General features: G+C 34.0%; 1 protein-coding gene across 3 annotated transcripts in view; it reads right to left on the bottom strand.

Annotated features, from left to right (window-relative positions):
• SNTG1 (syntrophin gamma 1) overlaps positions 1–26,527 on the bottom strand; it is a 756,922-nt gene that overhangs the window by 65,397 nt on the left and 664,998 nt on the right. For all 3 annotated transcript variants that reach the window (XM_074386645.1, XM_074386647.1, XM_074386646.1), the window contains 2 exons: positions 21,300–21,416; positions 19,671–19,742 (listed from right to left, as the gene is read on the bottom strand). In XM_074386645.1, coding sequence (XP_074242746.1) covers positions 19,671–19,742; positions 21,300–21,416 — 189 coding nt within the window. The remainder of the gene's footprint in view (positions 1–19,670; positions 19,743–21,299; positions 21,417–26,527) is intronic.

Here is a 26,527-nt window from a genome sequence, read left to right as displayed (position 1 = left end):
AGAAACACAACAACAACAAAATAAAACCAGAGACCTATATCCCTGACTAACACAGATATGAAAATTCTCAAAAAATTCTAAACAAACTAAATCCAACACATAAAAAAGATATTACATCATGATCAACTCAATTTTATACTAGAGGTGCAAGAATAATTCAACATATGCAAACAAATAAATGTCATATGTTACCCAAATAGAATTAAGGCCAAAAATCATATGATTATCTCAGTAGACACAGAAACAGAATTTGATAAAATTTAACATCATTTCATAAGAGCACAAGCTCAAAACCCTCAACAAATGAGGCATAGAAGGAACACGCCTCAAAATAATAAATGTCATCTATGACAAACCCACTGTCAACATCACACGGAAAATGGAAAAGTTGGAAGTATTCCCCATAAGAACTAGAATATGAGAGGGAGGTCCACTCCTACCACTCCTATTTAACATAGTAATAAAGAACTAGCCAGAGCAATCAGGCAAGAGAAACAAACCAAATGCATCCAAATTGGAAAACAGGAAGTCAATTTATCTTGGTTTGCTGATGATATAATCATATACCTCAAAAAATTCTAAAGACTACACCAAAAAACTTTTAGATTGTATGAATAAATTCAATAAAGTTTTATGATACAAAATTAACATACAAAATTCAATAGCTTTTCTCCACAGCAACAATAATGCAGTTGAAAGGAGGGCAATGCTCTTTATAATAACTTCCAAAAAAAAAATCCAGAAATATATTTAAGTGAGAAGGTGAAAGATCTCTACAAGAGAAACTACAAAACACTGAAAAAAGAAATTATAGTTGACACAAACAAATGACAAAACAGCCCATACTCATGGATCAATAGAATTAATATTGTTAAAATAATTGTATTTCCCAATACAATCTAGAAATTCAATGCAATTTCTATCAAAATACTAATGTGATTTTCACTGAATTAAAAAATAAATCCTAAAATTGATGTGGAGCAAAAAAAAAAAAAAAAAAAAAAAAAGACTCCAAATTAGCCAAATAAATTGTAAACAAAAATAACAAAGTTGGAGGCATAACGTTACCTGACTTCAAATAGTACTAGGTGGCTGTAGTAGCCAAAATAGCATGGTACTGATTTTATAATCAGACAAAGAGCTCAATGGAAAAGAAGAAAGATCCTAGAAATAGAGCCATATACCTACACTTAACTGAACTTTGATAAACTCAACAAAAATATACACTGGCTAAGGGACAACTTATTTCATAAATGGTGCTAGGAAAATTGGATGCCCATATGCAGAAAATGAAACCAGACTCCTATCACTCACCGTATAAAAAATTAACCACATTAAAAAAAAAAAAAAAAAAACTCAAGACGAATTAAAGACTGTAAGACTTGAAACCATTAATATCTCAGAAGAAAACCTAGGGACATCTTTTGGACATTGGCCTAGGCAAAGATTTTAAGACCAAGTTTTCAAAGCAAATACAACAAAAATAGACAAAGAGGACTTAATTAAATTAAAAACTTTTCCACAGCAAAAAAGTAACTGACAAAGTAAACACAGAACCCAAGAATGAGAAAAAATATTTGCAATCCATGAAACTAGAAGAGGGTTAATATCCAGAATCTACAAGGAACTCAGACAACTCAACAAGAGAAAACAAATAACCCCATTAAAAAGCAGGTAAAGCAAGATCGTACTACTGCACTCAAGCCTGGGCAACAAAGGAGACTCTTTCTCAGGGTGACAGAGTGAGACTCTCAAAAAAAAAAAAAAAAAATTGTGGTCAAAGGACATTAATAGATACTTTGTCAAAATAAAACATACAAGTGACCATCAGACATATGAAAAAATGTTTAATATCACTAATCATAAGATAAATTCAAATTTAAACCACAATGAGATACCATCTTACCCCAGTCAGAATGGCTATTACCAAAAAGTCTTAAACAACAGATTTGGTAAGGATGCAGACAAAAGAAAATGCTTATATACTGTTGGTGGAAATGTAAATTAGTGCAACCTTTATGAAAAACAATATGGAGATTTCCCAAAGAAATAAAAATAGAATTACCATTCAATGTAGCAATTCCACTACTGGGTATATATCCAAAAGAAAAGAAACTATTTTATCAAAACAGGACCTGTACTCATATAGTTATCACAGCACTATTCACAATAACAAATATATGATATCAACCTATGTGCTGGATAATGAACATTACATATATATATATATAATGTTAAATACTGAAAATTCTCACCTATTAAGTCAAATGCTTTGACTAGAAAGTCAAATACTGTATATTCTCACACATAAGTAGGAACTAAACAATGGGCACACCTGGACATATAGAGTGGAATAATAGACATTGAAGACTTCAGAAGATAAGAGGCTGGAAGATGAGTAAAGATTACAATTTTATCTATTTGGGCAACAGGTGCACTGGAAGCTCACACTTCACCAGTAAAAGATATATGCATGTAAGAAATATACACTCGTACCTCCTAAGAATAAATAAATAAGAAATAAAACCCAAAGACAAAAATTAAAAGTCACTCATAATTTCTTCACTAATTGCTATTAATATTTTGGATTATCTACTCAGTAATAACATATACTTGACTGTCAGAAACAGTCTATTGTTAAGTATTCTGTGTATGTATTATAAATGGTATTGTTCTCTTGAGTTTTTTTTTTTTTTTCAAAACATTGGTTGTTAGTGTAAAGAAACACTACCAATTTTGTGTGTTGATATTGTATCCTGCAGCTTTACAAAATTTTTCTTATTTCTAAGTTTTTGTGTATGTGGGTGAGTAGGGGAGTCTCTAGGGTTTTTTTTTTTTTTAACATATAAGATCATGTCACTTGCAAACAAGGACAATTTAACTTTTTCTTTTTCGGTTTGTGTTCCATTTATTACTTCCTCTTGCCTAATTTCTCTGGCTCTGACTTTCAACACTATATTGAACAGGAGTGGTGAGAGTGGGCATCTCTGTCTTGTCTCAGGTCTTAGAGAAAATGCTTTTAACTTTCTCTTGTTGAGAATGATGTTGGCTTTTGGCTTGTCATATAGTCTTTATTGAGTTGAAGTACATTTATTTTATAACTAATCTGTTGGAAGTTTTTCTTTCTTTTTTTTTATCATGAAAGAATGTTGAATGTTGTCAAATGCTTTGTGTTGTATAAAATGATTATATGATTTTTGTCCTTCATTTCATTAATGTGGTGTATCCTATTTATTAATTTGCAAATGTTAAACCATTCTTACATTCCAGGGATAAATCCCACTCGATCATGGTAAATGATCCTTTTAATGTGTTGTTGAATTGGTTTGACTACTATTTGTTGAGGATTTTCACAGTTATGTTTATAAAGGATGATAGCCTATAATTTTTTTTTCTTTTGATGTCTTTGCCTTTGGTATCAGGATAACGTCCTCATAAAAAGTTTGAATGTGTTCCCTCATGAATTATTTGGAGTAATTGGTGGAGTATTGGCATCAGTTATTTTTTAAATATTTGATAGAATTCAACAATGAGGCCATCAGGCCTTGGACTTTTCTTTGATGGGAGACTTCTTACTACAAATTTAGTCTCCTCACTTATTGTTGGTCTCTTCAGATTTTTATTTATTCAACATTTGTTCTTAGAAAGTTGTATGTATCCCAAAATATATTTATTTCTTATAAGTTATCCAATTTATTGGAATATACTTTTTCATAAATTTGCTTACAATCCTTTACATTTCTGTTGTATGAGATGTAAAGTTTCACTTTTAATCCCTGATTTTATTTATTTGAGTCTTTTATCTTTTTTCTTTGTCTAGCTAAAGGTTGTCAATATGATTTATTTTTTCAGAAAAATAACTCTTCATTTCTTTGATTTTTTTTCCAGTCTCTAACTCATTTATTTATGTTCTTTATTATTTTCTTTCTTGTAATAATTTTGGGCTGTTTCCTCTTGCTTTTCTAGTTTCTTGAGGTGTAACATTAGGTTATTTTTATGAAATCTCTCTTCTTTTCTAATGTACGTGGTTGTTGATATAAATGTCCCTGTTAGATCTACTTTTTCTGTATCACATAGGTTTTGGTATGTTATGTTTTCACTTTCATTAGTCTCAAGGAATTTTTAAATGTATCTTTTAATTTCATTATTATCCCATTGATTGTTTATGAGTATGCTGTTTAATATTTGTGTATTTGTGAATTTATAAAATCCTTACTGTTACTGATTTCTAGTTTCATATTACTGTGGTTGAAATAATTTTAATTTTTGTAAATTTTCTGAGACTTGTCTTGTAGCTTAAATGATTTATCCTGGAGAATGCTCCATGTGTCCTTGAGCAGAATGTGTATTCTGTTGCTTTTAAGAGGAATGTTCTACAAATGTCCATTAGATACATTTTGTCTAACATGCTGTTCAAACATAATATTTCCTTATTGAATTTCTGTCTGGATGATCTGTCCAATATTGAAGTCTCTATAATTATTATATTGCAATTCATTTCTCTTTTCAGATCCTTTATACATTTAGGTGCCCTACAGTTGGGTACATTTATATATTGGTAATTGTTATATACTCTTAAAGAACTTAACCCTTTATTTATATAATGTCCTTATTTGTCTCTTTTTATAGTTTTTGATTCAGCATCTACTTTGTTTAATATAAGTATTGCTATCCCTGATTCATTTTAGTTTCTGTTTGCATGGAATGCTTTTTCGTATTTCTTCCATGTGTCCTTAAAAGGGAGATAAATGTGTTGTAGCCAGCATATAGTTGGGTTTTGTTTTTTAACCATTCATTCATTTATTGAAGAATTTAATTGATTCCCACTCAAGATTAGTATTGATAGTTAAGGATTCATCACTGCTACTTAGTTGTTTTCTGTTTTGTTAATTTTTTTTTTCTTTTTTCATCTCTTGCTGTCATTCTGTGGGGTTTCATGGTTGTCTATAATCAGACGTTTTGAATTTTTTTCATTTTTATTTTGTGCAGGTCATGTAGATTTTTCTATTTGGTTACTTGGAAGCTTACAGGAGTCTATTTCATGATCTATTTGTATTACTTGTGATTTCAAGCTGATGACTTTAATTGCATAAAACCACTTTATTCTTGAAAATATTTTCAACTACTGAGAAAAGTAAGTTATTTTCACAATCATTAGTTTTAAATAAATTTTTAAATAATTGTAAATAAAATTCACTACATTTGTGACATTTAAAAAATTGTTTTAAAAATCAAATTAACATTTATATATGCAAATTATTTTTTTTTTCCTGAGTTTTAGTTGATTTTCCTGAGGAAAAGAAAGAATACAAGTTTAAATTTCCTCCTTCTTCTTAGGAAAATATAAACCCTTATATAAATTGACATATTCTTCAAATGCCATCTCTAGTTAAATTTTTAAAATAATCCACCAAAGTTGGCTACAATCTTAATTTATCTAACAAGGGAAATAGGTCTCAAACACATTGATCACTCTCCCACTTTAGAAGCTATTAATAACTGGCCTAAAATTTAAAACCATTAATTTGGCAGACATTCAGCTTAAGTTTGAATATGAATTTTGACCACTTCTTTTATCTCTCTAAGAATCAGTGCAGGCATTTGCACAGGAGATGATACTGCCTGATAGTACCTGCCTTAACGAACCTGTGAAGATTAAAAGAAATAATCAGTGTATATCACTTAGAAGAAGTGACCTGAAAATATTAAGTACTCCATTGTGTTACATATATCTCATAATAATTTCAATATTCCATAGTTGAAATAGACTACTGCTACAAAACTAGAACATATCTAACACTGAGTCCCATATGTGTTGTGGTATCCTTGCACCCAAGAACACACACACACCTGTCTCTATAATACAGTGTGATATTGCCATGCTAGAATTAATATATATAAAGTAGAGACAAGAAGGCTTCATCTTCTCAGCACAATTAGCTAATGGTAGTCACACTGATGAGAACATGCTCACCAGAATTGTGTACTACATAGATAATCCTCCATTCTCTAGAGATCTGTGCTGTATGTGTGTGTATGTGCCCACAAAAGTGTATGAATTCTGTGCCAGCTTAAAATACCTGCATAAATATAAGTACTGATCTCCATAGCTATTTATTATCAGAGTTAAAAAAACATATCCAAAGACTGGCAATTTTAGGCTTGGGAAGTGGCTTACATAAGGTAGATAATGGCTGAATTCCTAGACATCTTTTTTACCCTAGAGGATTAGCAGTTTAAATGGCATAGTTCTTTCTGCTAGTGTCTCTCATGTCACTTGAATTTATCTCCTTCAGAAGCAAATACATTAACCAATTTATTGGAGCAAAAGCAAGGCTATTTTCCTATATTTGTCATAAGCAGAGAATACATTGACCACAACCATATTTTTGTTCTTCTGACATGCCCCTTTGTTTATAGCATCCTTACTGATTTATTTGCTAAATCAATCTGCACATCATGGCTTAATCTCCTTCACTAACTTAAATGTCTTAGATTTAGCTTTCCACAGGGCTTGGAAAAGTGAAGTTGTATTTTTGTTTTTATTTTTAAAAGTGAATTTGAGTAAAGATAAGTTGCACATATGGAAAAATGGTGTACACCTTAAGAGATAAAACACTTTTTTATATGATAATTTTTTAAATGTGGATAGATCATATGTAGAATGTGATTATCATAAAAACTCTTTTTATCATTCTGCTTTATTTGCATTCTTGAATTTTTAATATACTTAAATCAGTATTTATTATTATTTTGATTGACATCAGACAGAATTTTCCCTAAGACATTATTGAAAGAATCTTTTTTTTTTTTTTTTTTTTTTTTTTGAGACGGAGTTTCGCTCTTGTTACCCAGGCTGGAGTGCAATGGCGCGATCTCGGCTCACTGCAACCTCCACCTCCTGGGTTCAGGCAATTCTCCTGCCTCAGCCTCCTGAGTAGCTGGGATTACAGGCACGTGCCACCATGCCCAGCTAATTTTTTGTATTTTTAGTAGAGACGGGGTTTCACTATGTTGACCAGGATGGTCTCGATCTCTTGACCTCGTGATCCACCCGCCTCGGCATACCAAAGTGCTGGGATTACAGGCTTGAGCCACCGCGCCCGGCGAAAGAATCTTTACTACCATAAATTAGCATTCCTAGAACCAGAAAAGCAAACAAACAAGAGATACATAAAACAAAATTAATTTCTTATATCGTTGAATAGACTGCGTTCAAAATTGCTTAGTGAGATTAACAGTTTGAATTAATAGTTCTAAGATTCATCTTCCAGATTTTAACTCTAATATTCTATCTCTGAGTCTAATTGCATCTTAATAAAAAAAGAAGTTCTCAAAATCATGCTTAGAAAACCTACAGGCAGAGAACATATGGTTTTTCAGAGAAATGGCTATTCAGTGAGGGGGAAATATTACTTGTTTATATAAATGGTGATATCAGAGGGTCACAAACAGTAGCAATTGCGGTTAGTCATTTGGCCCTGCATTCAAAAAATAATTCAAACAACCCCACATTTAAATATCTACTAAGAACAAAATTACAATTCTTAATCTTTAATACTTTGCATGCAGAATTTGTTCTTCAACATTCCAGTCTTCCTTTTTGAAAACTATCCTCACACAGCAGTTGATACTATTGTTTTCTTAATCTTTCTTCAATTGTAATTAAAAACAGGTGGTCACTTTTTAAAAAGTAACCTTTTATATCCTTGAGGACGATTATGAAATCACCTTTCAGCTTTCTCTTTATAAAATCAAATGAAGCAAATGATTGGCCTTTCTCATAGGTGCTATGTTTTAGCTATTTAATTATCTTAGTGTCCCTCCACTGCAACTGATTCCACTTTTCCCAAATCCCTCAAGTAGTAAAAACCATAAAGTGGCAGAATGGATTCATATGGATCTGACCACCATGGGATATAAAGGGAACACTTGTGTCACTTAAAATTGCTCTTCTATTTATATGGCCTAGTATACTGTATTAGTATCCTGCCTAGGGAGATGTAAAAAGTGCAGATCATTGTGGGAAATGGTATCTGGCAGCAAAATGTCTCATAAAATGTGTTCAATTAGTCCTGCACATTTTGTCAGATGCAGGAGAAGTTTTTGGCCAAACTGCTCAATTAGTTCTCATTAATATGGATGATAGCATCTTTGGCCTGACTTCTGAGTCTTTTTCTAATGAATGATTGAAGATTGCTCATTCCATCCCAGTCCCATTAGATACTGTCTTCCCCCTACACTGACCCCACACATACATGTAGCTATTTCTTTGAAACAAATACAAATAACTTTAAACTGTGGAAACATTTTCAAGCGAAGTTCAAGACTGTATATACTCACTACTATTTCAGAAAGGGTTTTGTTTGGGGGCTACAGAAATAGCCATAGTAGGAATTCAACCAAAAAAATGGATTGTGTGCTTGAGGCATGCCAGGCACGGTTCCAGTGTGGGGCCATAGCAGTAAGCAAAACAGATGACATCTCTGCCTCCTGGAGTTTTGGGTTGAGTGGTACCAAGACAAACCAAAAAGCGAATAAGAAAATGCTTAATCATAATATGTCAGGGAGTGATAAAGCCGGTTAAAAGCATTAAGGAGTACTAACCTTGGGGGCATTGCCACTTATGAATCGTGATAGAAAAAATGTTCCCTGGGGATGCAAGCCTGGTTCAACATACACAAATCCATAAGAAAAAAAAAATGTTCTTCAGGAGGTGACATTTGAGAAGATACATGAAGTAAAAGACTAAACCATTTAAGATATTTGGAGGGGAAGGCAAAAACTTCAAAGGATCTCAGGCGGGTATATGCCTCAACAAGAGAGTGGAATTGGCCTGAGTTAATTGGGTGGGTAGCAAGAGACTAGAGCAGACAGGGGAGGTCTGAGGGTGTGGGGGGAGAGATTTTACAAAGAGCCCTGAGAACTTTGTCTTTTACTCTGAGTCAAACTGGAAACTGATAGGAGGCGAGGGTCAAAGTGGGAATCGGGTAGGAAATGTGAGACTGACACAGTGGAGGCCTGAGGACGACCAATGTCACCGCAGTGGTTTGGGCTATGTTTTGCTGATGTGTGGGATATGGGTCATGATAAAAAATTCTGGGAGTGACTCCAAGGTCTTATGCATGAGCAACTGAAAAGCTAAAATATCTCTTGACTGACGCGTGTGTCTGCAGAGTTGGAGGATACGTTGTGTTTGTTGTGTTTGAGGTGTTCATTAGACATCTATACGGAATCATCCAGAAGGCATTAAAAGCATTTGTTTGAAATGCAAGGAATAGCTCTGAATAAATTTAGAATCCTTGGCATATAAATAACATTTAATGCAAGGCAGTTGGAAATCGGCTGGGAATTCCCAAGAAGTAAGTTTCAAAAATTCTTAGCATTGCTGGCTCATTCTGAGCAGAAAAATAATCTGAAAATGATGCCTACTAAGAATAACACTTAAAGTCCAATGAGAAAAAAATGAAAATTGTATTCTTAGTGTTTTGATACCATTCATGTAATTTGTATTGACCAACTACAGCTTCACAGCCATGTTCCCCTAAGTCAAGAGGCTGAAGCTCATAAAGAGTGCACTGAACAGTGGATCCTGACGTGATTTGCAAATTCAGTGTGAGAATGTGGAGAAAGGAGAATGTTATCTGATTCATTCTGTTTGAATTGTGTTATTAAGCAAGCCTTTAAAATAAAATTGCCGTCACATCCACTATCCTTTCTGAAGAAGTTATCTGCACAGCGTGACTGGCCTCCTCCTCCCACTGACATGAAACCTAAGCAGATGATTCAGCAAGTTTTAGGACTTGTATATGATGGAGTCAATCATTATCCTCAGAAGACTTCTGGTGACTGAGGACAGTGGAGAAAGAGGAGCACTCTAGGGGATAACAGGCCAACGTTATATGTCCATGTCTGCTCTTGAAACCATGCAACAGAAGGCCAAAGAGAGCCCATGTAGACTCCTTTTGCCCAAACAGAGGCATCTGCATATGACATACCATTGAGCAGTAGCCTTATTTCTGATCTTGACACCCTCTCAATTTCCTTTACATACTGTATGTGGTTGTAATTCAGTTTAACCCATGCCCAGAGAAAAGCAATCTTCAAAATTTCCAAATATAATCCAATGTCAGCTCCCTACCAGAGAAATAAATCCACTCTCTTAATGTCAAGCAAGCACTTGCTCAGATGATTGTTCTCTGATTCCAAGGTTGGAGGCACAACTCATTCAAATGCCTATTTAGACTAAGGTAGAATAAATCTATGTCTTCAGATTTGCCAGAAAGTTATATCATTTGGAAAACGGGAGAATGACACTAGATAAAAAATAAGGGAATTGCCATGGTGTGCATGACTGATACTACTTCGAGGGCAGCATTTATTTCACAAGCAATTTAGAATCAGAAATCACTAACATGTATTCAGTGTTTACAAAGTACTTAGTTTGAACGTGCTTAGTCATAATACTTACTCTACAATGTGGCTATAATTATAATTCCTTATTTAAAAATGAGGATTCTGAACGTAATATATCACTGATATATTGTTGATATTAATTGAGGTCAGGATTCAAGCTCAGGTAACATGAGACAGGTTTGTTCTATTAACTCATCACTACTCTTTCTCTTGACCAACTAATCCACTAATCCATGTTAATTAGACATACAAAAAAATAACACTTAGTACCTAATGAATAACTAAAGTATAAATGTATTTACAGAAACAAAAATAAGATTATTTTCAGAAATAAATGGTAACCATAAATACAGTCAGAAAACTTGTCTTAGTTTCTGTAAAGTCCACTGGCTGTTATCCAGAGCAAACATTTAACCAGTTATATTGTAATAATACTGCAGCAAAATTGAATATTATTCCATGTTTTGATTTAAAAACAGGGAATTTTTATATTTAAATATTATTATTTAAAAACCATTATTATTTAAAAGCCATTATAACCAATACCTCTAAGACATAATGATAAAATACATGTATACACATTCAGTTGTGTGTGTATGTGTGTGTTTACCTATATCCTTAGATATATCCTTGGAAAAGAAAACATTCCACAGGGGTGCATTATTTCACTCTCAACTACTCTTTGTCACAACAAATTGGAACACTATAAACCATTTCCTTAATAGATAGTTTTACAAAATATTTTGAACAATATCAGTTTTGACAAAGCCAGCTATGGATGGATGTAATCCCAAAGGTAAAATTTACATGCTTCTAATTTTATTATCTACATATATATGAGTTAATTGGAAATTTTTCGGATAGAGTTTGGCTGAACATTCCCTTAACTTTATATATGTGACATAATTTTAAATTTCCCAAGCTGAAGGAGAAACACAAACAACAATGAAATTGTGTCACTTAAGGTTAATAAATCAAGTATATAAGTTCCTTAAAAATTCAAAAACTTGACTTGCTCCAAAGTCATTTCAAGCAAGATAAATATGTTGACCCATTTAATGTAAACATCACAGCCCTGTAAAACCACATTTTCCAGAAATAGGACTTGTCTGGATATGGTAAGGACACAGAGCAGCATAATCCCAAAATGTTGGGTCCTTATGGGTTTTCTGTACTCAGTGGGTGAGTAGTTACTGCTGAGCACACCTGTAATCTTCACTCTCTCTATTTATAATGAAAAGAAATGTTGAGCAATATAACTTATCAATTCAACTATTTAAAATATGTAAAGGTTAAGTAACAGGAAGTAGAGAGTGTTGGATGTGTGTTGCTAAGTTTCTATAAAAAATAATGTTAATAATAGATTTTGATATTATTCTAAGAAAATGACAGCACAAATATCAAGAACACTTGTATTATTGTTTTCTCTTATTTCTTCCTTTTTAAATTTTACTTTAAGTTCAGGATACACGTGTAGAATGTGCAGGTTTGTTACACAGGTATGTGTGTGCCATGGTGGTTTGCTGCCCCTGTTGACCCATGCTCCAAGTTCCTTCCCCTCACTCGCATCCCTCAACAGTTTCTAGTGTGTGCTGTTCCTCTTCCTATGTCCATGTGTTCTCATTAAGAACAGTGACTTCCTTCTGATGCGATCTCTAAGGCACGTTTATAGACAGAACTGGGAATGGCTGAACCTTAGTTCCCACCCAGGGCAGCAACACTAAAATCTAAGTGCACAGCCTGTAATGTCTCTTAAAAATCACCAGGGAATTAAAGTTCTATTATCAGAGGAAAAGATAAAAACATATTTTCAGAAGCTTGTAGTTTAGGAAAGGACTAAACTTTTTATGCTAATTTAATTCTAAAATGTTACAGTAAAAAAGGAACCATGTTAATTTTAAATTACTTAATAAAATGTAAAGCATTCAATAAAGTTTTTAAGAAAAATTATTTAAAATGAAAACGTAAACATAGTCAGAAAAGTGCAGAGACGCTTCTTTTTACTTAAGATGGTACTGTGGTTTGAACGTGTCCCCAAAACTTTATTCCTTACAAACTTAATAACCAAATTTATAAGTTGCTAAGAGGTGGTGACTTGGGGAGGCAATTAGAATTGGAAAAGGTCATCAGAATGGGGCCCTGTGATGGGTCAAGTAGCTTTATAAGAGAAGAAAAAGATCTGAGTTACTAGGCTTGCTGTCATGCCTTGTGATGCTTCCCCCTGTGATAATGCCACAGCTGGGAGACCCTCACCACATGCAAGCATTATGCTCTTTGACTTCACAGCCTCCAAACCCATGAGCTAAAAATTAAACCTCTATTCCTTATCAACTACTCAGTCTGTGGTATTCAGTTTTAGCAAGAGTAACAGATAAAGACACATGGCCTCCCTAAAATGTAACTTTTTTAAAAGGTGGTTACTTTGGTGTTCTTACAATAGTTTCTACTAATACCTGTCATTGATATAAAATTCTACTGTAAAATGATTCTCCACATAAATTTCAGTCTGCTGGAAACATTTTTGTCTCTCCTAAATATTTAGCACTTGCATAATAATGAAATCAACATACTCATATCATGTATTATCCTCTGTTATATCTTAATTAATGTATACATTATATATTTCTGTATTTTTTATATTGTTTTATTTTGCTTTTATTTTAAACCATATTATAAGCGTGCTAATTTTGAGCATCTCTTTTCTCTTAAAAGTGTAAGCAGTTGTGATAAAAGAAATAATAATATTAGATTTTGCTTTCTAAACCCAAATACAGTAAATATGGGATATGGGAAAATATAATAATATTTGATATCAAAATATGAGGATTATAAATAGACACATTATTTATTTAAGATGTAATTATTCCATTATTTTATTTATTTATTTTTTTTGAGACGGAGTTTCACTCTTGTTATCCAGGCTGGAGTGCAATGGCGCGATCTCGGCTCACCGCAACCTCCGCCTCCTGGGTTCAGGCAATTCTCCTGCCTCAGCCTCCTGAGTAGCTGGGATTACAGGCACATGCCACCATGCCCAGCTAACTTTTTGTATTTTTAGTAGAGACGGGGTTTCACCATGTTTTGACCAGGATGGCCTTGATCTCTTGACCTCGTGATCCACCAGGCTTGGCCTCCCAAAGTGCTGGGATTACAGGCTTGAGCCACCGCGCCCGGCCGTTATTTTAATTTTTAAAAGAAGTTTTTTTTTTTTTTGCTATTTATGTCTTTTTTATTTCACTTATTTTTGGAAGTATTTCTTCTTAGCTATTCTTAATTCGAGCACAATTTTAGCACTGTCTTAGAACATTTATACAAGCCTGGTTGCCTTTAGGGGTTTCTGTAATGATTTACTGCACTGCCTCTACATGAGGCATGTTTGTTTTTCCTTGTTTGCTAGTTTTGTAATTCTATTCATATAGAAACTCCAGACATGAAATAATTTTTAATGCAATCGGATTTAAAGAACACCTGCAAGTGAATCACAGGTATTTATTTTATGAACTGTTTGGTAACTACCATTGTGATACCTCATCAGCTCTCACCCTCATAATTTAATGTGTGTATACCTTCTGCAAACAAGAACATTTGGGCATTTTCCTACGTAAACACAATGCAATCACCAAAGCAAGGACTCTGATGTGGTCTACACCTTGGGCTTCATTCATGACCCACTAGTTCAAAATCCTCTGCTGCATGAGGTTGTTCTCTCTTGGTAGTTGCCTTCAGTGGGAACAGTGCCTTGATCTTTCCCTAACTTTAATGACTTTGACAATATTGAAGAAAATAGGACATTTATTTTATAAAATATGCCTCATTGGGGTTTGTTGGACATTTTCTCAGGACTAGAATTGGTTAAATCACATTAGATTTGGTTAGATGACTTTGGCTTTCTTATTTACATCACATTAGATCAATGCTTCCTCCTAGTTAGATTTCATTTATACACTGCTTTAGCAGGAATGTCATGGGCTTGCTATTCTGCTAATTATGATAGTCTATCACCATATCAGACGTGCAAAATTTTTGATGTGTGGCATTAATGAAATGTTCCCTCTGATCAATTTATTAAGGCTATGCTGTCACTTCTGTGCCCTGTAATGTTCTTCTTTCTTCTTTCATAATTACAGTAAGTTCTTTCTGAGGAGGTACTTTGAAATTTTGCAAATTCTCTGTCCCTTGTCAAATTTTCCACTTATATAGTTTTATGACAATAGATTCGTGGTTTCTTATTTTATTTGTTGGGTTATAATCCATTGCTAACATTTATTTTAGCCCAGACTTGAGCTCAACTTGTCCTGAATTTGCCCAATGGATGCTCTTGGAAGTAGCTTTTGTGTCTTTTGATCTGTCTCCATCATTTTCTGAGCACCTCTTTATTTTGTAGCACAGTAGTATGACTTAGCCTCATCTTTTACTTTCTATGCCACAACCCAGCCATCAAACATTTATCTACAGAGTTTTGGCTCTTTGTAGTGAATAATATTGAGAAACAGAGAGCTTTGCTGAGTGTGCTCCTTTCTATTGAGAACTCTGACCCCGGATATTTTGGGGACAGAGTAAGTAAGGTACAGCTGAACACAAATACACACACACACACACACACGTACGTATAAACACATGCATTGCAAACTGAGGTTGCATAGCAATATTTCTAATTCTAATCCAGTAACTAAGAGTTTCTTCTAGGCTCCTTTCTTTCTGTGTTTATGACTTTCATCTCTGACAGTGAGAAATCAGGCTCCTATTTCACTTTCCCCATAACGTATCTACTTAGTTGATCAATCCCTCTTCCTCCTTCCCCATCTCCCACCTACATTCACTCTGAGCACCGCCCTCATTCAACACTGCCAGCCATGTTTTCTGTTTTTGTTTTCCTAAAAATGATTCTAGAAGAATATCAGTGTGACAATATTGTTCCCTATGTATACTTTATTCAAACATTTAAACTTAATTGTAATGTCAGGCTGAAAAACAGTATCATAAAAAAAACCTAAAAAATGATCCTTATGGTCCAAAGACTTATTCTTGCTACGTCTAATGCTAGCTCTGAAAGGGGCAGGTGTTCAATATCCCTCTCCTCTGCCTCCCCGGCCCACTGGCCATACGCTTGTTGACCAGAAGTTGCTCCAGGAGCATTCCCCGCTGGCCCCTTCAACACCATCTCACGCTGGATTCAAAGAGGATTTTTAAATGGGCAAGCTCAGTCTCTCCCCATGCTTGACATGCTTTAATGGCTGTCCTTTGTTCCTCAGATAAGGTTGATGTGCTTTATTATGGCCTTTTCCCATGATCTGTTCCATCCAAACACCAACACCAACTTCACACTCAAGTTGACTACAGCTGCAACAAACTTGTTTGCATTGTTGAGAGGACACACACTTATTTGTACTTCTGGGAAAGTTTACATATTACAGGCACACAGAAGGTACTCCGAGTAACTGTAATGTGAATTAACAGACAAAAAGGCATTCACAAATCAGTTAACAAATTGCTAATCTTCACAACACCGTATGCATCAACAGCTGCATTTCACAGATGAAGAACTGAAGTTCATAGTGCCCAATACACTTGTAAAGGGTAATGGTTTTAGTAACAGAAGTGGCATTTGTTGCCAGGTGCCTCTTATTCTGAAACTTTTGCTCTCTCCTCAGTACCAGGCTGGCTCTCTGGTTCCCATTTTTTCCCCCAATTATAAATATTTGCACTTAGAGAGAGAAAGAGACAGTGTAGTAAGTGCAGTATAATGTATCAGTGCAGAATTTTGAGGCATTGCAAGTTTCATATCTTTAGCTCTGAAATTTACTAGCTATGTAAACTTAGGCTATTTACTTAAGCTTTTTGACCTCAGTTTCCATATCTGTAAAATGGGAATAACAATAACTGACAGATTATATAAATGTAAACTGAATTCATATACTAAGCACTAAAGACAATATCTGGCACTTACAGGCAAGCTACATATACCAGATGAACTTTATTACTTCATTTTTGTTATTACTGCTGTAGCTTCATCATCAACGTATCAGAAGGGACAGGATTTTCCTGATTAATGGTCACAGGCCAGTTGTTCTGTGATCCAGATATTCAAATCTGACTTTTAATTAGCCTCATCTGAGGGGTCACTTCCTGGAGGCAGAAATCTACAACTTGCACAGCTTGCATCGGAACTGCTACCTCATGGCAGGAGAGGGCGGGGTTGTAGAAGATTCTCCTGATTTGCTCACCAGTCCCACCAATCTCGCTGGCTTCCTTACCAAACTAATCATTTTCCAACTGCTGATCCTGACACAGGAGAAGGCCACAGTGTAATCTGCATACAGGAAAATAAGCCATTTGGCATCAAAAATAAGCCATTTGGCCATAGCCTCACCTCTATTTTTATGCTACATGAAATTTTCCTTTGGGAAAAGGGAAGCTTGAAGGATGGCTTTATATGTTTGATGTCAAGCCATAAAGCACAAAGCACCAGCATTGTACGTACTAGTGGGAGGGACCTTCCTTAATTACATACAACTGAAGGTAGATTTACATTGTATTTGATGTCTGAGAATACTTATCTCCAGGCCTCACTAACCTATGTAAAAATTTTCCCAAGTAGAACATCACACACCGGGGCCTGTCAAGAGTTTGAGGGCAAGGGGAAGGAGAACATTAGGACAAATACTTAATGCACGCAGGGCTTGAAACCTAGATGGAGGGTGGATAGGTGCAGCAAACCACCATGGCGTAGTAACAAACCTGCACATGTGTCCCAGAACTTAACTTTAAAAAAAAAAATTCAAGTAAACTAAGGCTTATAGAAAATTTTATATAGAAAGTTAAAATGAGACGTAGTCTTTGATTTTAGTTTGGTCAGAGTGTAAATATTACAGGCACTCTCAAAGACACTTCTGATGGCAGCCTAAGTCAAGATGACTTTTGTAGGAGGCAATTTGGTCACATGGATTTAGTATCTTGAATATGTTAAAATATTTTTCCACATGGGATTTCCAAAGCTCAGAATTTAAAAGGAAATAAGAATTAGCATAAAAGTCTCTGAGCAAAGATCAGGCCTTCCTACATATTTTTATTTTGTCTCATTGATTTATTTACTTTTTTTGTCTCCTTTATTGATTTAGTTAACATCTAATAAAATGCAAGCTTAATTAAAGTGGCCACGTTTTCGGCATTTTTCTCAGCCACATAACAAGTGCTGAGATTACCTGGGATATAGCAAACACTTAATTTTCTGCTTAACCATTCAAAGAATGATTGTTGTGATATGCCTGATAGCAAGAACAAGTGGCAGGAGAAATCTAAATGTAAAACTTTAAAGTAGACTCAATGAATACAGCCAAATGATGGGACAGACGAAATCTATCGAAAAGTTATCGGTGTTTTTGAAGAACATTGACTGTCATAGAAAAAAAATCTCAAGCCATATTTTTACACAGAAAAGCAGATCATGAATTGTACAAGCTTACTTTGTCAAATATTTTAACAGAGATACAAAATATCGAGTGTTTGTATATGGCAATGGAGGTAAACATAATTTTTTTTATTATTCCTTTAAAATTATCCTTTTTAAAGTATTATAATAAACTGCATTACGTTCTAATGTTTAAATAGCTTTATTTTAAAGAGAGGATTTTAAAGATCTTGTAACCACTTGGAAAGTAGTTAGAAAATAAGTCTAAGTAAGAATATGTAAATATGTGTTGCATTATAAGTATGAAAAAGTTACGTTAGCGTATAGATAGAGAATAGACAAATGAAGCTGATTTGTTGAGGCAAATTTCTTTGTTTCCCTCACCTCCTCCCTCCTTCCTTCCCTCCCTGCTCTCCCCTCTCCTCCCCTTATCTCCCTCCCTCCCTCCCTCCCTCCTTCCTTCTCTCCTTCTTCCCTTTCTTCTCTCCCTCCCTGTTCTTCCTTCCCTTTCCTCCCTCCCTCCCTCTCTCTCTCTTTCCTTTCTCTTCCTTCCTTCATTTCTTCCCTCCTTCTTCTTTCTTTTTCTTTACGTCCTTCTTTCTTTTCTAAATCTAATTCCACGAGTAGCTTTGCTAAAAATACACAATCAGAAAGCTATCTCATTAGCCGTTTTACCAATTATTTCAGAAAACGGGAGTTGGGTAGGATCTCCTTTTCCTCGGATAGCGGTTACCTGTTTTAGAAATTGTCAGACCCTTCTTTACTAACAACACACTCAAGTATTTCAGGGTATCCTTAAACCATTGTTCCTACAAAATAACTCAAAGCATGTACAGAGATGAACAATCAATGAGTTATATTTTTAGTTGGATTTTGCACTTCAGGGAACTTCAGCTTTAATCCAAAATTCTCTATAAGGAATAGAAACTATGAACACTTTTGAGGTAATTATATTTTGTCTCTCTGCCATCAGATACTTTTGAGGCATTTTATTATATTTAAAATGTTTCAGGACTTTTTACTCTGCTAAGTCTTTAACCAGAAGAGAAATAGCTAACATAAAGCACAGGGAAATGAGTTCCCCTTGGATATAGAAACAAGGTCAACCCGAGGCACGAATTTAATTATCAATCTGTGGGGAGTCCAAGCGTACAAACCCTACAGTAGAAAATGAATATATATTAGGTTACTCCAATTTTAATTCTTTAAAAAATTCTGTGGAAATCATATGATATTTTACAGAATTTGTGATGGCTTGCTATTGCAATAATCCTGTGGATGGCATGAAATTCAGCTGATATATGATGATCGTATGTTCTTTCACATACACAAAAAGATGGTCAAGCCATGAGATTAAGAACAAAACAGCAAAACTTTTCTTTCCTTTTATCTTTGTATTTTCTACATTTTCTAATTCCAGGTTTTACCCAAATCTTTCTTTTTTGCAATTTCATTGAGAAAAAATAAATAAATAAAAGAATTTTTTTAAAAAGTGGTAACAACTGACATTTAAATTCAGACTACTTTCGACTGAACTTTCTTAACTTTCTTCTTCCTCAGTGAACTCCGGCGGAGCTGCTCCCACTTCCCTCACTCACAGTGGGACTGCAGAGTCTGCTTGCTAGTTATTTAAGCAGATAGCCTAGTGCCAGTGCACTTCTGTGCATTCTGTATTTTTGATTTTTTTTCTTTTTTGGTCTAGTTTATTTTCTTTCTCTTTCATTTGTCTTTATCTTGTCTCTTCTTTCATTCCATGAATCATTTGTTTTTGTGAGCTACTTATGAGCCCAGAGGTACTATTCACTGAAGAAAAGCCATTCAAATACTGACTTATTACTGATCATACCTTGAGGATCTTGCACATAATCTCATAAACTGAGAATGTTTTCTCTGCTCTCGTCCAGTCCCAGGTGGTTACCTTAAGAGATAAGAAAATATTGTGTAATTTGTCTGAGAAAGTTATTTACCACTCTATTTGATTTGCATAAATATGGTGAAAAATAAGCAAAACTTTCACAGATGTGTCCATTTAGTCTCTCATCTGTGAAGCTATGTTCATAAAGGACCCTACACAATACTTTCGTTTCCTCTATTCCAAGGTTCGTCACCATTTGTCTTATGCTTTCAGCAAATGATTTATGTTATGTGCAACAGTTCTCAGGTGCCCAGTGTCCTTAGGTATCTTAAATAATGTATATATTCTCTACCGATAAATACTAAATACTTACGTTCCACAAACAATTTTTTTTCTCTATTTACTGGTTAAATACAGAGAATACTAGACCTCAACACAGCTCTATTTTTTTTAATATACATAATTTATAAGAAGAAATTCCAGGATGACTGTGACATTGCAAACACACCAAAATCACAATGCAGTTATTTCACTTACTTAGATTGGAAACATATATTTACTTGTCTTGTCAAAGAAATTATTCTTTGTAGCAATAAAGTAAAATACATAAATGTTAATTTTTCCCAGCCTGCCTAGTGCTTTAAACTTTGTGTAGACACAGATATTTAAAACAGCAGCCAAGTCAGATCTGATGATTTCTAAATCCTATGTATCATTAAACCTGAAAGAGACTGATCTGCCGTGTGCTATTTATATTCAATAAATATTTATTAAGTGTTTTCTGTGGTGCAAAGTACATGTTTCCAAAAGCAAGGCAAGGTCCAATAGGTATCTATACATATTTAATACAAATCTCAATAACTTGAATACAGAGTATAATAGAAGATAAAAATGCTATTGATTTTACTTAGCGAGACCTGTACAACATAGATAAATATAGTTCGACTGTCATAAATGATAGCTTACCAGAATGTATTTGTGATGTTTGCCAAGCATGGAATCCTCTAATTTAAACAAACAATCTGAGAGTTAACATCATCTTATGGAATTACCACTAGGGTAAGATAGATTTAATAACAGCTAGACAAGATGCTATCATTTTGAGATTTCCTATTATTCTTTGCTAATAATAAATTACTAGTAATTAAAAATACTGAATACATTTTTTAAAACTTTCGAAAGATCCTTTGAAAATAAGTTTAGTAAATATGTTCATTCATGTAGAGCTCTAAAACAGTTTATTCTTTCTTTATTCCACTTCTGATATATTGATTAGTTTTTATTCAATGAACAAAATACCCTGATATATGCTTGAAAATATTTCTTAAAATATCCTTTCCCATGACTTCATGGGATTTTTAACAGCATTATAATTTGAACCATTATTTTATAGATTCACTATTTATAAATAACTAATTTCCAGACTTTTCCAGGGTGATAAATAAATGTTTACATCAGAAAATGTATTTTTAGTAAGTTAAATCAGATAAACTGGTTTCTATTTTTTTCTCTATCATATTTTTTTAAAATATTGATAGTATACTCTTTGATGTTGTCAAATTGGTGTCAATCGGTTGTGATAATATGGAAAAGACCAATACATTTGGATAAAACCCTTACTGGAGGTGCCAGAAACTTGTACAGACATGAGCCCCTCAGGGCCAGGAAGGTTGGGGAGTACACTCTGTCCTGAAGGGGGTCTTGCTCCCGGGCCTCACACCAGCCCATGTAGACAATCTGCAAGAAAACAGAACGCAATCAACTGTCAAAAACTTTTTATTTTAGATATCTTATGTCTAAAAGATATTTAGATATAAATATCAAAAATATTTTATTTTCAGGTAGTATTATAAACTCACACAAAATGATCACATTGATTGACGCAATAAAGTACATTAAGCTAGATTTAACTGCAGTAAATGAATGTAAACCTCTCACAAGAATTTCTTGTATGTTTCCATCAGCATTTATCCAATGTTTATTTATGCCATCCAACCTGCCATGGATTATATTTCCCACTTTACCAATTATTACAGAAAAAATATTTATTTGTGATAGAATTCATTGATGGATCCCACCTGTTTACCAATCACTGACATTTTGTTAACTGGGAATGTGCTTCAATACACAATGTTAAAGTGAGTAAAGGAATCAAGTCAGAGAGACATCTTGCGGCGTTACCCTAGGGAGGTGCAGTACTTCTTCTCTGTGCCTGACGGGAGAATTATAAACGTCCTCCTTTAATCACTGACCTTCCATGAATACAATCTATGCTAGTGTATTCCTATATTAAATGGCATTAAAACTAACTCTTTAGCTGCTAGTGCTTAAACATAGGTAGATCGATTTCCCCAGCAAAGACTTTGTGAGATAAGCCACTCTTCTCTTTATGATCTGGTTTTTGTAAGAGTCAAATATACACATAAATACTTAATAAATGATCATGACATTTCTAACAACATATTCACGTGGCTTCCGTTTCTTTCTCATCACAACTCTATGTGCAAAGATGTATTTCTCACTTCCTATAATTTATATTGGCTTTATGGTTGGCGGAGTTAATTCCCCCCCCTTAGACATTTTTTTTTTCTTTTTGTTTTTTGGCTCATGAGACCTTCTGTCATCAATAGGATATTAGTGAACATGACACAAGTAGAGTTAGTTTAGTATTGGTGCTTTTGCCATTACCATGAAAAACTCATACCTAGGATAGGAACACGTACAGCAGACCAGAGCCCAGCTTAATGCCTGGACCAAGCCCAGCTAGCTTCATGCTGGTGGTTAATGACAAGCAGTTCACTTTCAGAGAGAAAGAAATATTTATTGTTGTATTTCAGCTAGAATGGGGGAGGTGTGTTGTACAGCATTAATATGGTAACAATTGACAAATAACAATGCAAGAATTTGAAATGCAAGTTTTGGAATATTACTGTTGTCTATTCACAGATCCCATCTTCTTTCCATTAATTATGTTTACCCTCTAAAATAATTAGACTGTTCACCATCTCATTATCTCAGTTTGTCTTACAATAAGGCTCTGAGATATAAAGTCTCTGAATTAATGAATTAAGGGATTGTGATTTAAATAAATTAGCTTAACAAATGAATCAAACTTGGTACAAATTAGAATTTGAATTTGAACGAAGATGCCTTGCTCTTCTCATTATCTAATGTATTCTGTAATCTTTTAGGTTACTAACATATGCATTACACAGAGATTTCACTGGTTAATAATAACATAATAAGAATCAGCTATAATAATTGATTATTTTGTATTGCTTATATGGTTTGGTATAGTTGATCAGATAACATGAGAGTTTTGAAAGAGTAAATGAAGCGTAATAGATAACCATCCCATAAAGAAAAGTATGACTTGGTTTAATAAATATTTAATGTGTCAAAATAATTACATGAGTTAAAAATAAAAGGATATGACAGTTTACACTTCCAATAGTTGCATGTTAGAGAATATAGACAACCTACCATCTAATGTTACCTTAGGAAACTGGAAAAAATATGCTTAAAGCACTAGATATTTTACAAGATATTAAAAAACAACAAGGAAAAATTTATAGTAATCTGAAAATTGAGAGAGGTTAATCATTAATACAAATGTGGGATCAATTTTTGCCATAGATGCACTTTCTATACAGAAATGTCACATAAGGGACTCAACTATACCGGTGAATCTCACAGGATTGGATCAAAATATCAAAGTCCAGGATTCTCCACATGTGAAGGTCTTCATAAACATGCTCTATTTTTAATTAGGATCAGAAATAATAGCATCCTAATAACAAAGCTAAGGCAGAAGTCATCAAGCCCTTGCAAAGACTGGAGCTCAGATTTAAGCCACTGAAATGATCCAGAAAATATCAAGCTTGAAATGGTTCATGATGATCCCAGAGTTCTCTCAGGCTCTTGACTAAATAAAATAGAAATCCTTTCTGGATGACAATAATATTACTTGTGTCAATAGATTTTCATAAGCACTGTTTCTTGGAACAGAATAAAAATAACCAGAATATAAGGAAATAAAACTTCATAAACTACATCAGGAGAAAAACATGACAAAGAAAAACAACAGACAGCAGAACTGAATATTTAGGCATTTTAGATATTGAAATTTTCTTATACAGATATTAATTTAACTAGGTTTGCTATGTATAAGAATATAAGATACAAGATTGAAACTTCCATCAAAGTACATAATAGATAATAGATTATAAATTGTTCTTATTAGAAATTAGACAATATTTATAAAACATACATTTGGGTTTAACAACATATTAAAAAACAGCTAAAGAAATAATTAGTGAATAGAAAGATGGCTCAGAAAAAATTTCTAGAATAATGATTGGAAAGACAAAAGTTTGGGAAAACATACATGAGAATAAGAGAAAAAGGTATTACAGTGAGAAACACAAAACTTCCTGAGTCCCAACCCAAGCACAACAAAGAAAGGGAATGAACAGAAGGTATATTTAAAGAGATGATGGTGAAGAATTTTCCCAAATAGATAAAAATAAGTCAATACACAGATTCAGAAGACAAGCAAAACAAAAGCTAGATAAATAAAAACACGCCAAGGCACTTCAGCATGAGTCTTCAGAAAACCAAAGACAACAAAAAACATAGTAAGAGTGACAAGAAGACAAACAAAACAAAACTAAACAAAACAAAACAGTTTTATTTAAAGTGATCTGAATTTCTTACATAGAAAGATGATATTAGTAACATTTAACATTATATTTTAGTAGTTAAAGATATATTTTGTAATCTCTAGCTATTTCAAATGCAAAAGTGGTAATCTCTAAAGTAAACACTGTACAAGTGTATAAAAGGGTAAATAGTTTGAAACTTTTTGGAATAAGAATGCTTAATATTCTTAAAATCTTACAGAAGGAATTTTGCAGGTTTTATTGTGATATGTCTTTCACATCCTACCATAGAAAATAAAACTATATTTCCATTATAGAGAATCAAATTCCAAGGCCGGGCGCGGTGGCTCAAGCCTGTAATCCCAGCACTTTTGGGAGGCCGAGGCGGGTGGATCACGAGGTCAAGAGATCGAGACCATCCTGGTCAACATGGTGAAACCCCGTCTCTACTAAAAATACAAAAAATTAGCTGGGCATGGTGGCACGTGCCTGTAATCCCAGCTACTCAGGAGGCTGAGGCAGGAGAATTGCCTGAACCCAGGAGGTGGAGGTTGTGGTGAGCCGAGATCGTGCCATTGCACTCCAGCCTGGGTAACAAGAGCGAAACTCCATCTCAAAAAAAAAAAAAAAAAAAAAAAAAGAGAATCAAATTACAATTTAAAAATATATATTTATGAATTCACTTAAAATACAAAGATTAGTTCCTTATATCTTAATGTGTATAACTTATTTTATGAGAAAAACTCCCAAAAAATTTTAGTAAGAAGAGTGGCAATGTGTAGATTAAAGTCTGGTTTAATAGAAGGCAGATGATTTCTGATATGTTTCTGCATTCCTTCTCTTGTGATACCACACATCGTTTTGCTTCTGGAAAACTTTCACTTTATACCTATAAAGGAATTAGAGTCTAAAAGGCAAATACCATCTACATTTTGTCATGAAAATAGTTTTGAACTTCCAGATCCTCTAAAAGTATGCAAAGAACATTCAAGAGTCTACAAAATACTCTGGGCCACTGTTGTAAAGTGAAAACTTTAGCAGATGTGATCTTTCAGCTAATCACTTACTAGAAGTATAAAAAGAAAAGGAACTACTTTAGTGAAATACGTGAAACTTCAAAATAAATATACAGAAAAAAATAAACAATTTGTTTATAATCAATCCCAAAAGAAAAGAAGATTAAAAAGAAACAAATGTGACAGAAAAATGTAAGGCACATGTTAAGGTGGCAGAATGTAATCAAAATAAGGTATTAGTTATACGGCAGGTAAATAGAATAAATGTGCTCATATATATATATAGAGAGAGAGAGAGAGAGCGAGAGAGAGAGAGAGAGAGTATTACTCTATCAACCGGGCTGAATTACAGTGGTGACAGTTCACTGCAGCCCTAACATGACCTCCTCAGCTCAAATGATACTCCTGCCTCCTGAGTAGGACTATAGGCACACAAAGTACCACTCCTGGCTAATATTTTTATATTTTGTAGAGACAAAGTTTAGCTATGTTGCCCCGGCTGGTCTTGAACTTCTGACCTCAAGAGATCTGCTCACCTCAGCCTTCTAAAGTGCTGGGATTGCAAGAATGAGCTGTCATGCCTGGCTTCTTATAAAGGATTTTATACTACAGTTGAAAAAAAAAAAGTAAATAAAATAAAACAAAAATAAAAGCAAAAGGAAAATCCTATATTCTGTCTCTGTAAGGCATATCTAAAACTTAAGAGTACAAAAAATTTGTCAACAAAAGAATTTTAAAAAATGATATCAAACAGAGACCAAAAACCTATTTATTTAACAATACTGGTATTAGAAAATGTTGATCTAAGGCAAAAATTGTTTCTAGAAATTAAAAAGGGCATTTCATAACGATACTGTCAAACCTATGAAAAAGATATCATATGCTTGGATTTTTATATCTGATAACATACCTTTATTTAATTTATTTTTATTTATTATTATTTTTTGACAGGGTCTCCCGCTGTTGCCCAGGCTTCAATGCAGTGGTGTGATCTCGGCTCACTGCAACCTCCACCTCCTGGGTTCAAGCGATTCTCCTGCCTCATCCTCCCAAGTAGCTGGGACTACAGGCACCCGCCACCAAGCCCAGCAAACTTGTATTTTTAGAGGTGGGATTTTATCATGTTGGCCGATCTGGTCTCAAATTCTTTATCTCAAATGATCCACCAGCC

This window comes from Saimiri boliviensis, chromosome 15, assembly GCF_048565385.1.
Source record: "Saimiri boliviensis isolate mSaiBol1 chromosome 15, mSaiBol1.pri, whole genome shotgun sequence".
NCBI classification, from domain to species: Eukaryota; Metazoa; Chordata; class Mammalia; order Primates; family Cebidae; genus Saimiri; species Saimiri boliviensis.
Note: the sequence above shows the minus strand (reverse complement) of the source record. Positions and strands in the feature narration are given on the sequence as shown.